The following is a 13152-nucleotide window of genomic DNA, read 5'->3' on the forward strand; positions in this document are numbered from 1 at the left end:
AATGAGCTCACTTATTCATTAATTGTTAAAAACACGTAACCTCTAGTGACAGAAAGCAGATCTGTGGTTGCCTGACCCTGGGGTGCAGGTGGGAGATTGAGTGGGAAGGGACACGAGGGAGCTTTCTGGAGTCATGCACATATTTTATACCTTGATTGTGGTAGGGGTGACACTGGCATAAACCTCGGTCTAAACTCATCGAACTGTACACTTGAAATGGTTGCATTTGGTTGTGTGTAATTTATACCCCAATAGGGGACTGAGGCTGACGCATAGGCTGGCAGATGTGGTGCACAGTCTGCTTGTTTGGATGATTCTTTTGAGACCTGACTCCATTCACTGTCTCCTCTCTTGATCAAGAACTTCAGTTGGAAGCTTCCCTGGTGGCGCGGTGGTTGAGAGTCCGTCTGCCGATGCAGGGGACACGGGGGTACGTGCCCCGGTCTGGGAGGATCCCACATGCCGCGGAGCGGCTGGGCCCGTGAGCTATGGCCGCTGAGGCTGCGCGTCCGGAGCCTGTGCTCCGCAACGGGAGAGGCCACAACAGTGAGAGGCCCGCGTACTGCAAAAAAAATAAAATAAAATAAAATAATAAAAAAAAAAGAACTTCAGTTGGGGTCTAGCTAACTGTGTTCAGGAGAGCATTCCTCCCGGGGCCCATGTGTCCCAAGGAGGGTCCCTGCTCTGACAGCATGTCCAGCCCGAGATGGGGGAGAGAGGTCAGGAGGGGATGTGCAGCTCTCGCTTCCGCAGCCCCAGCGAGCTGTCTCCTTTGTGAAGGAGCCCAGTGCTGACCGTACCTAGCTGAGTCAGGGAAAATCCATATAAACTTTCCCCTCACACTGCAATTTTTTGGCCAACTCTGTGAGCCAATTAAAGCAGTCCACGTTTAGGGGGTATTTTCAACTGTGAGATAGATCATAAGATCATAATCTCCATTAAGTATGTTATGAAACAAATTACAATTACGGAACAGTGGAAATTCACATATTTACATCAAAATTAAAAGGGAAACAAAGTATGACTATGAGCAACGTCTTTTGGAGAAATTACCACAACCAGATGTGAGTAAATTGTACCCTAAAGGCACCTTTCCAGGCCATTCCCATGAATTTGTCTTGTACAGATCCTAAACTCCCTATCCAAAGCCCATCTTATTTATTTATTTACTTATTTATTGGGTCTTCGTTGCTGCGCGCGGGCTTTCTCTAGTTGCAGCGTGCGGGCTTCTCATTGCGGTGGATTCTCTGGTTGCAGAGCACAGTCTCTAGGCGTGTGGGCTTCAGTAGTTGTGGCACACAGGCTTCAGTAGTTGTGCCTCGTGGGCTCTAGAGCGCAGGCTCAGTAGTTGTGGCACACGGGCTTAGTTGCTCCGTGGCATGTGGGATCTTCCTGGACCAGGGCTCAAACCTGTGTCTCCTGCATTGGCAGGCAGATTCTTAACCACTGCGCCACCAGGGAAGCCCTCCAAAGCCCATCTTAAATACTGTTTTCCCGTCCAATGAACCATTTCCCCCACTGTGGGAGACACATGTATGATGTTGGCTAAGTTAACAATTAAACAAATTTCAAGAAGTCTATCTTTGTTTGTAGAAGTCAAGCTGTTTAGCTGCCTTAAGCACTTTTTAGGTAAATGAAAACAAAAGAAAAGGAAACAAAGAGTTAGTTCCTGAAGGACATAAAATCTTACATGGTTTAAGATTGATTGTATGGCTCCGAATATGATTTCTTTCTTCATTGCACAGGTCCCGGGCTGGGAGTCAGGACACCGGGGTCTGGTCCCTGCTCTCTCGTGAACTAGGTATGTGACCTCCAGCAAATTTAACCTTTGTTCCAGTCCCCTCGATGGTCAGAGAAGGATATCAGCACTTTCTCAACCCGTCTCAGCAAGTAAAAAGCGTTCATTGAAATATTAGGCATGGTAACACTTAGAAAAATTAAAAGTTTAATACGAATATAAAGCAGGCTTTGTTTGGCATTTAAAAGAAAACTTTGAAAATGTTAGAAACATGATATATGTGCTGTCACTATACGTATACATTGTAGGACCAGGTCTCTCAAGCAATAAAAATCTTCGGTTATCTTTTTATTTTCCAATCTGTTAACAATGAGCGCAAGGGCTAAGTATCCCCCGAAAGCAATACTCACCCCTACCAGGTTGTCAGGGATGGTCCTTTAAATCATTTTAAGCTTCACACTAGAGTATTGCAGGAGTTACTTTATTGCTAAAACAACAGACTGAAAACTAAAGTCTAGAAATGGAATAAAATTTCAAAATAAAAAAAGTAATTGAGTCATAGAAATGTCACAATGACTAACCCTAGTATGTGGTCTGTATTTCATTGAAGGAAGGCTTTGCCAACAAGATAATTAAAATTAAAAAAAGACGTCTGTATTGCTTTTAGGCGAGTAAGAGAGCATCTTGAATTTGCAGTGGAAGGGCTGGTCTTCGCATTGCCTCAGGCTTGCTGTCTCTTGTCTGGCCCCTGACCTGCCGGGCTTCTCCATCTCCTGCTCTGCCTCTTCCTTCCCTTTGCTCACTTCTCCTCTCTCTCTTTCTCTGCTCTCTCCCTGTCACATCACATCTGAGGATAGAAATGACTCTCCGTTTTCTCATTTGGGAACCTTGGGAATATGAGAAGTGTTTTTCTCTTTCTTGAGGTGTTTGATTTAGCTTAACACTTGTTACGCGAGTCCCTACAGCTAGACAGGCAACGCGAAGGGGAGGGATGGATGGTCCTTGCCTCGCCTGGCTGAAGATCTGATGGTTGGGCTAAGAAAGAAGCCCCAAAGTGCCCTGCTGTTTTGAGGAGGGAGAGAGCACATCTAGTCATGTGGCTCAGGAAGGTTTGGCGGCAGAACTTCCATCACTTGAGCCAGGCCTGGAGTGGCGGGGAGAGATTTCCGCAAGTGGGCACGGGGGAGGGGAGGTGGCCCTAGAGGGTGAAAAATCCCAAGCCAGAGGGCAGAAGAGCACCAGGCAGGTCTGAGCAACAATCAGTCCAGTCTGGCTGGAACACAGTGCATGTATGCGGTGAGGGGTGAGGGAGGCCTGCTGGAAAGACAGACTAGGTGGGAGCAGGGGGGCACAGGGCATTCTTGAAGGCCTTGCTGCAGACTCTAGCCTTTATGCTCCAGGCAGTTGGAAGAATACGGCGAGATACTGGTATTAGTCTGCTCTTATTCAGGGCACTCACTTGCCCCCCACCCCCCGCTCCTTGTCCTTCCCCGCCCCCTAAGAGCACCCCAGCCCCTGCACCAGGAAGGCTTGAAGAGCCCCTCGGCCTGCAGTGGATGTGGTGGGCAGGGTGACCAGTGAGCCGCTTCCACCTCCACATCAGTGGCCCCAGGGACAGCTCGCTCCTGGGGCCTGCACTGAGCTTTACACCCTGACTTGGACACCAAAGAGAAGGACATGAACAAGGTGCTGCTTGGTCCCCTGCTCAGGGCCCACCACGATCTGGGCTTCCAGGCTTTCTGGGACCTCCTCACGCCTGGGGTGTGATGTGGCTGGGAACTGGAGGTGACGAGGCTGGGCAGAGCTGGGCTCCAGGGACTGGGGTCCTCCCAAGGTGCACTCACCCTGGGGAAGCAGCGCAGCCGGGGAAGTCACTGCACACCGTTAGGAACAGCAAGCAAGGCTGAGAGGAGCTTTTCTAAACCATTCGAAATGAAAACTAAACGTCAATCCATCATGCTAGGGGAAAGACCAACGTATCTATCCGATATCCTCTCTACAGAAAATGATGTTAACAAAATTAACGTCTTAAGATGAAGTGAACAAAGAGTATGTGAGAAAACATAGGAAAAAAGTATCCTAGAGGTGTGCCTCAGAGTTAATAAGTAATAATGATATGTTATTTTTCTCGATTTTGTAATGTTTGTGGCATCTTGTCAGCTTTTAAAACTTTATAATCGGTTGTGATGTCTCTCATTCGAAATAAAGTTACTTTCATACCTAATTCTGTATTCTTTTTCTTAACCAATACTCCAAATTGTATAAGCTTGAGGCTCACAAACTCGGATCCGTCCTTGGGTGACTCCATATTAGCTCAATATACATGCGATTATTTACGACTGCTGGGTACCCTGAGCTCCTAGGACTGAAGAACATTAAGGACATAAAATGCATTTCAAGCAAAGAGACAAAATAAATAACTGATCTGGTAGCTTGGCTGGAAAATCACTATCTTCATGACTGGAACCTTTTAAAAATTAAGACAGACAGTGTTACGCGCCAGACGATTTCCACACTGCACCACAGTCTGCCCGATTGGAAGGGGCTGTCCAATGAGGGCTCTGCCAGAGGCAAAGTATGTAATGCCATTTCTACCTGTAAGTTTCAGCAGACTATTTTCCCAATCAGGTTTCCCAATTTAAATTAGATAGGATATGGCAATACAAAGTAATTAAGAAGGAGGAAAGATATACTTTAATTCTCTATATGCAAACTTTATTGGCCAAAATTTAAGAATGCTATATAAAAGCAAACAAAAAAATTATCTGAGTTCTAACCAAAGTCCAATTAAGTAGTTAATTTCATAGTGCAATTGCTCAACTTGCTTTATTTTATAGAATGGATATATTTGAATATTATAGAAACTTTTTAAAAAAACTAAACTCAATATGTTAGAGTTTGCTACATGCAGAATCATGGTTTATGGGACTGGAAAGTGCCGCAGTTACAACTCTCCAAATTACAATTTCTGTCTTTCAAAATCCAAACCATGGACAATGTATATGAATCAATTGTTTTCAAGATATTGGTCAGCAGGAAAGAAAGGACAGTGATCCCTGAGAGACAGGTAATGAACAAAGTTAAGCCCTACAATTGCCCCAGATCACTGTCTGGAGAGAGTTTCCAGGCAACGGTGCACAGCAGGGAAACCATAAAGGAGTCCCACCATCTCCTTCAGTTGAGGAGACAAATTAATCAACACAATGCCAATCAAAGTCCCATCTAGATTTTTTATGTTAGAAATTTAAAAACTGATTCTAAAATTCATATGCAAATGCAAAGAACTTAGAATAGCCAAGAGGAGTTAGCAAAGTTAGCAAACATGCCTGGAGGAATGTCTGATTTCAAGACAGTAGGAAACTACAGTAACCAACAGAGTGTGGTATTGGCATTATTACTAATAGATCAATGGAACAAAATAGAAAGTACATAAATAGACCCACATATATATGGAAAATTGATTTTTGACAAAGGTGCAAAGGCAAGTCAGTGGAGAAATGATACCCTTTTCAGCAGATGGTGCTGGGACAACTGTATATCCATATACACAACAAATGGACTTCAATCCATAACTCAGACCATATACAAAAATTAACCTAGAATGGGTCACAGATTTAAATGTAAAACCAAAAATTATAACACTTTTAGAAGAAAATATAGGAGAAAATCTTTATGACCTTGGATTAGGCAAAATATTTAGATACAGCACCAAGAACAAGATACGTTAACGTATGAATTGTTTTATCAAAATGAAAAACATTTGTCCTGTGAAAGACGCTGTTAGGGAAGACAAGCCACATGGAAAGAAAACACTGGCAAATTACACATCTGATAAAAGACTTCTATCCAGAATATATAAAGAACTCTCAAAATTCAACAAAAAAGAAAACAAGTATCTCAATTAAAATATTGGGCAAAAAAATTGAACAGAGACTTCACCAAAGAAGATATATGAATGGCAAATAAGCACATGAAAAAATGTTCAACGTAATGTGTCATTAGGTAAATGCAAATTAAAATCCCAAGTAGGTATCACTACACACATAGACTAGCAGCAAAAATGAAAAAGACTGACTTTATTGTATAACAGAGAACTACATTCAATATCTTGTAATAACCTATAATGAAAAATATGTAACTGAATCACTTTGCTGTACATCTGAAACTAATACAATGTTGTAAATCAACTATACTTCAATTAAAAAAAAAAAAAAGACTGACCATAACAAGTGTTGTTAAGAAGGTGGAAAAGTGGAACTCTCATACACTGCCGGTCAGAATGTAAAATCATACTTTGGAAAACAGTTTTGACAGTTTTTAAAAATACTAGACATAAATCAACTATATAATTCAGCCATTCTACTCTTAAGTATCTATCCAAGAGAAATGAAAGCGTATGTCAATTTGAATAATTTATATGAATACTCATATATTTATTTGTAATTATCAAACACTGGAAACTGCCCAAATGTTCATTAACAGGTGAATGGAGGGAAAAAAAAATGTGGTGTATGCAATAAAACACCCCTCAGCAATAAAAAGGAATGAACTATTATTACACACTATGACATGAATGAATCTCAAAATAATTATGTTGAGTGAAAGAAATCAGACAAAATAGAGAGTACATAATGTACAATCCAATTATATAAAAGTCTAGAAAATGCAATTGCTAGTAACAGAAAACAGACCTGAGGTTGGAGATGGGAGGTGCAGGGAGAGTCAGGAAAAAGGGGTTGCAAAGGAGTAAACTTTGCTGTTTATTTGTGGTGATAGTTTCATGGAGATATATACATATATCTCAAAACATATCAAATTGTACACTTTAACTGTACATTTTTTGTATGTCAATTATACCTCAATAAAGCTATTTTTAAAACGTATGATTTGACTTTAGGCATCTAGAGCAAAATATAGGTTTGGGAGCTGCAAAAATCATAGAACATCAAGATATTAACTATATTTGGTTCTAAATGTGACCTTGTCTTTACTTGTGCAGTGAAATATTCTTCTTAATTGCCCAACAGTAGGTCTTATAGTCCATAATGAGGCTCTCCCTACACACACAGATCAAGTGGAACTAGTCATTTACAACAGGTTTCACCATCCTCCTTTTTTTCTCTTTCCTTATCTTGGGCGGAGAAGGTGGAAATATAAAAACAGATTTAATACAAGGCAAGATACACAACAGGTTGTTGGGAATTTATGATGTGAAACCAGAAAATGGGTATCAATATTCAAAAAGAAAAGGAAAGATTTTTCTTTGCTCTCTACTTTTCTTTTCCTTCTTTCCTTACTATCCCTCTCTACCCACCCCCCCATTTTTATACCATTTCTGCCTTTCCCTTCCTTCTTTTTTTTTCCTGCTCTCCTTCCACCTTCTGTCTTTTACTCCCTACATCCCCCTATTTGTTGGCAGGATTGCATGGTGGTTCAGACCACAGCTCGGACTCTGGAGCTGACTGCCCAAGTTCAGATCTCATGCTGTGTTAGGCATGGTATTTAATATCCCATGCTTCAGCTCCCTATCTGTAAATGGGATAATAACAGAAGTTCCCTCCTCATAGGGTTGCTGTGAGGATTAAGACAGGAATAAAGACACAGGCCTACTGGAGAACGGACTTGAGGATATGGGGAGGGGGAAGGGTGAGCTGTGACAGGGCGAGAGAGAGTCATGGACATATATACACTAACAAACGTAAGGTAGATAGCTAGTGGGAAGCAGCCGCATGGCACAGGGATATCGGCTCGGTGCTTTGTGAACACCTGGAGGGGTGGGATAGGGAGGGTGGGAGGGAGGGAGATGCAAGAGGGAAGAGATATGGGAACATATGTATATGTATAACTGATTCACTTTGTTAATAAAGCAGAAACTAACACACCATTGTAAAGCAATTATACCCCAATAAAGATGTTAAAAAAAAATAAAATAAATGGGCTAACATAGGCAAAACACTTAGACCAGGTAGAACCATGCAAGTGTTACCATTCTCAGACCTCTTTCCTTCCCTCCCATCCCCCTCCATCTATGCCAAACACATTGGACTCCACTCGGTTAAATGGAAAAGGCCCTGGGTTCAAAGACGTGTTCCGAAGGCATGAGATTCCAAGACCTGGTACCTCGTCCTGGCTCAGCCACTCACCAGTTCTCTTAGATATCAGAGACTAAACTGTTTACCGGTAAAACGAGAAGGCTGGTCTAGACGATTGTCTCTACGGTCTCATCCACCTGTTTATACGGCCACTTATAATTCAGAAGTATGAAAAAATTATCAGATGAAAAGCTTTTTGACAACTTTTAGGCACAACGGAGATTTTCATGTTACAATGAAGGATATTCAGTACTTTGAAAGATAACTAACATTGCAAATTACATGGACATGACAATTGTTAAAATTTTAGTGGAACACTGCGTTACTTCTTGAAGGTTTTATGAGAAATTTTAACATGCACCTTATTATCTTCTGAAATCAAACACATTCAAGAAGTTCTGGATCGGAACTCTCCCTTCCCAAAGCCGTGTATGAACTCTCTTGAAAGTTTAGGAGTTTGTGTACTTTGTCTGTGGTGCAGGCTGTACCACTGGCTTGGCCTTGGTGACCCACCAGGAGAAATCGTTTCAAAAACACTCGGCAGCCATTCTGTCTTCTCCCAGGTCAGCAGAATGAGTGGTGAGTGAAGCAACTACAGAAGGAGTTCACAGTGGTTCACTCTGTGTGAAATTCACTGGAGTAAGTGAAATAATTTACATATAATGCTGCCATCCGAAAACACTACTCAGCTTTTAAAAGGCGGGGAGGTGGATTTAATGTGGAAACCGTCTTTAGCTGGCTTCATCACACAGAGATGCTTTGATTTTATGACTTGATGAAGACCAGCTATGACCAGGCGTGACCCTGGAACGGAGCACAGAACACGGCTTTGATGTTAATTTGAAGGGGATATGGTATTACCATGGTGAGGAGGGAGATTTCCTCCATTAACCTCCTACTGAAAAATCTGTCCAATGTTTCAGAAATTAACAAGAGTTTAAAGATTCAAGTAACTTTTAGAAATGTTACACTCCTATTGGGTTAAGTCCTTATTCAGAAACTGATCACTCAATCAAGGGACATCAACTTGTCCACTGAAAACGTATTGACTACAGGGACCAAATGGGAATTCTGTTAAAACAAGATTGATTAGATCTTGTTATGTTTCAGTTATGATCCCAAGTCCCACCATCACCAAAGAGTGTTCCCGCTGTTTCTCAGAATTCTTAGCGGAAGTCTTTGAACCACTCTCTGCTGGAATGGGCTGCTCCTACAAAGCCTACAATGTGGTTGATTCTACATTATTTTCTGCTGCTAGAATCACCTGTCTCGACTTGCACATTTGCCTAGCTGTTTAGAGAAAGCTAGAGGTAGCCATGGCCTTGCGGATACTATGTATCCATGAGGGTACCTGTAAAACTCTTGTCCCTTCCAGCTAGTAGTTTCAGTGTTAGACCAATTGTCAGAGTTTGGGCAAGAATCAGTTGGATTGATTTCGGTATCTCGATGGGCCATTATAAAAGACAAGAGGGAGAAACTAGCTCAGATTGATTAACTGGTATCACTACGTCAAGGCTTGAAATTGAGTGCGTAAGTGCGTAAGTGTGTAAGTGTGCATTTGGGATAGCAAACAGTAAATTTAAGCTTTGACCTGATTTCCAGGATAAGGCTGGTTAAAGGGTAGTGGGGAATCTAGAAATCACTGCTAGGTAAGTTCAATTTAAAAATCCTTTTAGAGTCATGTACCAAAATGTTCATTGCAGCTCTATTTACAATAGCCCGGAGATGGAAACAACCTAAGTGTCCATCATCGGATGAATGGATAAAGAAGATGTGGCCCATATATACAATGGAATATTACTCAGCCATAAAAAGAAACGAAATTGAGCTATTTGTAATGAGGTGGATAGACCTAGAGTCTGTCATACAGAATGAAGTAAGTCAGAAAGAGAGAGACAAATACCGTATGCTAACACATATATATGGAATTTAAGGAAAAAAAATGTCATGAAGAACCTAGGGGTAAGACAGGAATAAAGACACAGACCTACTAGAGAATGGACTTGAGGATATGGGGAGGGGGAAGGGTAAGCTGTGACAAAGTGAGAGAGAGGCATGGACATATATACACTACCAAACGTAAGGTAGATAGCTAGTGGGAAGCAGCCGCATAGCACAGGGAGATCAGCTTTGTGACCGCCTGGAGGGGTGGGACAGGGAGGGTGGGAGGGAGGGAGACAGAAGAGGGAAGAGATATGGGAACATATGTATATATATAACTGATTCATTTTGTTGTAAAGAAGAAACTAACACACCATTGTAAAGCAATTATACTCCAATAAAAATGTTAAAAAAGTCCTTTTAGTTTAATTATTAAAAATTGGGAAATATTAGAAATCAAACACAACTCCACAGAAATATGAACAACTACCAGGTTAGTGTATTTCTAATAGATGATTTTCTACGCACATTTTCATATAGTTGAGATCATGTGTGTATACTAATTTGTCTTCTACTTGAACTTAAGATTGTCTGTGCATTTCCCTATGTCATTTTTGAAATTATTTTTAATGTCAAAATAATATTCTATTACAGTTTTATTCAAATATGATTAACTGCTTTCTTACTGCTGGACATAGTGTTTTGCTGTAAAAAATAATGTTGTTATGAACATTTGTGCGTAAGTGTACTTTCTCTCTTTAAGATTATTTCCATAAAATGAAATTACAGATTAAAGAGTTTTTATATTTTTAAGGTTCTAGATACACTTTACCAAATGTTTGTGTCAAAATGCCCTCCCAGCAGCAGTGTATGAGAATGGTCCATCTCATGGCATCATTGCCAGCACTGAACGTTTCTTTAAAGAAAAAAAGAAATCCTTGCTAATTTGATGGTAAAACAGTATCTTATTGTAATTTTCTTCACATTTTTAAAATTACTAGTTATATTTCCCCTTTTGTTTTTCCTCTCCTATCAACAACTCGTTCATGTCCTTTGCCTTTTTTTCCATTTTTCATTCACGTTAATGAAATTGTTTTGTTTTGTAAAGTTACCACTGAAGCAGCAATAAAACACTCACTTGAGTTCATTTTATTGAATTGACTTAAATATTTTATTCTGAAGACTATAGTTTAATAGGAAAAATTTAAAGCATACATGTTTAAAGATCATTTTGTAGTGACATTATAGGAAATAGATTCCTCCAAATAACATGATTAGTTTTGTAGTGCTACTAGTGGAATGCCTTCTGCAGAAACGTGGTTTTGCCTTGATATCTGAGCACATTACCCTTACATCAAAAAAGAAAAAAGGATAATAAAAAGCACAACTTTGATTAGTTTAAATTTTAGTAGACCACATCTGATTTGTTGAAGAGCAAGTTCTTTTATTTACCTCTTCAAGGAAGTGTTTATTTTTTTCACCTCTTTCTGTGCATCTTTATCCTATAAAGAAAATACAAATACACAAAAAGATTTCACACATTCAACCTCATACTCTAGGTACTTTGAAGTAGACTTTTGTTGAATGAGGGAATACTCTTTTAAAGACCATTACAAAGAAACTGTGCATTTCTTAGGACCAGGCATGAGTCAGATCTCTGAAAATATAAGTGATGTGGAGAGTGATTTCCAGGCTCTTCCTCCAGCTGGTCTGGAGTGGTGGATACAGGAAGGTGAGCCCCTTCTATAGAAGCTGACACACTGGATCCACCAGCGTGTTAATGATAACATTGTTTTCTTCTTCAGCTGTAACATGTGGAAGAGGCCCTAGCAGCAGAATTTGAAGAAATCTGAGATTCCTCTGTAAGATCCAGACAAGATTCCACTACAAGATCCAAACTACCTACTTTATCAGGTAGTTTATATTTAAGATTAAAAATCATGTAATATGTTTTATAGGACTCCACATGTGTTATTTCCTTAAAACAAGTGTGGAAGTTAGGAAGAGTAGAAACAAATTCAGATGGTAAGGTACTCCTATGCGCTTGTGTTTAACAGACACTGAGCATCGATCAGAAAGGATTTAAGGAATGTTAACACATTTAAAATAAACAGATGAGGAAAACTGGACAAGGTAGATTTTGGAAGTAGCTGTTAGCCAGATTTTTTTAAAAACTGGAAGTTCTTTAATAGGTTTAATCATAAACATTAACACACTGATTCTACTGTAGTGTCTGATCAACTAGGAGTATACCTTCTATCAAATCAATATTTTTGAAGGTTGTAAGAAAATATGGTTAATGAATCTATGATAGTGATGCATTATTTAAAAGAACTTATAAAAAGCCATAATTCATGTTTATCTTTGTAATCCTAGGGCCAGCTCAGTGCCTGGTACCTAGAAGACCCTAAATAAATGCCTGTTAAACAAGTGGTTAGACACCGGAGCTCAGTAACAATTTCCCAAATCTAGGAACCAATTTCTTATGTAGATGAGAGACTTATTTCAACTAGATGCCTGAAGAAATGAATATGCTTAAACTACAATAAAAGATTTAAAATTAAGATCATGGCTTAGCAATATTTGCCCTCAGGCACCACAAAGAATTCCTTCAACTCCCACCCAATCCAACTGCCAACACACACACACACACACACACAAACACACACACACACACACCCCTCCCACTTTACCTCCTTCCCAGGGTTTCCACCTAAGTCTTTAATTAATTTATTTTTAATGGATAGAGGACACTGGCAGTGCCTTTTAGCTTAAGAAACCCCCCACCAACTAAAAGCAGCACCTCCAGTCATGCTTTCCTCTGTCACTGCCCCAAATGTACCCCCTTCAGATCATGAATCCTCGTCAGTGCTCACCCCAAAACTGCTCTTCTCTAGTCTCTCTTCCCTGACTCAACCTCACACTCCTCCCCTTTTTCCCAGACAGAGCTCCCTGGAACCCCTGTTAGAAGGCTTGTTTTGAAGTCATTTCTGCATAACCAGCAATGTATTTGCTAAAAGAATATTTCTGAGGGGCTCGGGAAGAGGATGAGGGAGTGGTTAGAGCCAGTGGTACAGGATAATTGCTCTCGACCATTTCTTATAGCTGTTAACAAACTCCTGGTCACTCTCCTTTTACTTTTATTTTTTATGACTTTGGTGCCTTGGTCTCCACACCGAGTTCCGCCACCACTGTTGGAGACTTCACTGTTCCCACGGCCCGTGTATCCCAGCCTTTTAGAAGGGTGTCTCCTCATCTTCCCCACCACCCCTGCGAGTGCACCCTGGGCTGTGTCAGACCTAAAACTGCTCCACCTCTGAAATAGGCATCCTGTTCTCTGAACACTGCCTATCCTTTGGGGTCATTTATCCAATTACGCTTAATACATCAAATTTTCAACCTTCAATAGGTTCATGGAGCGATTTTATCCTTCTTGTTCTC

General features: G+C 40.6%; 1 protein-coding gene across 6 annotated transcripts in view; it reads right to left on the reverse strand.

The window, feature by feature from the left end:
* Positions 1-252: 252 nt before the first annotated feature.
* The window catches only part of RMDN2 (regulator of microtubule dynamics 2), an 80189-nt gene continuing 67289 nt past the window's right edge, over positions 253-13152 (reverse strand). For 3 of the 6 annotated variants that reach the window (XM_079940664.1, XM_079940660.1, XM_079940665.1), the window contains exon 11: positions 253-562. In XM_079940664.1, coding sequence (XP_079796790.1) covers positions 365-562 — 198 coding nt within the window. In that variant the 3' untranslated portion in view covers positions 253-364. Of the gene's footprint in view, positions 563-10752; positions 11214-13152 lie in introns of those variants that run through there. The other 3 variants (XM_079940662.1, XM_079940663.1, XM_079940661.1) reach the window with 2 other exon arrangements.

The sequence above is a fragment of the Stenella coeruleoalba genome, assembly GCF_951394435.1.
Source record: "Stenella coeruleoalba genome assembly, chromosome: 13".
Lineage (NCBI taxonomy): Eukaryota > Metazoa > Chordata > Mammalia > Artiodactyla > Delphinidae > Stenella > Stenella coeruleoalba.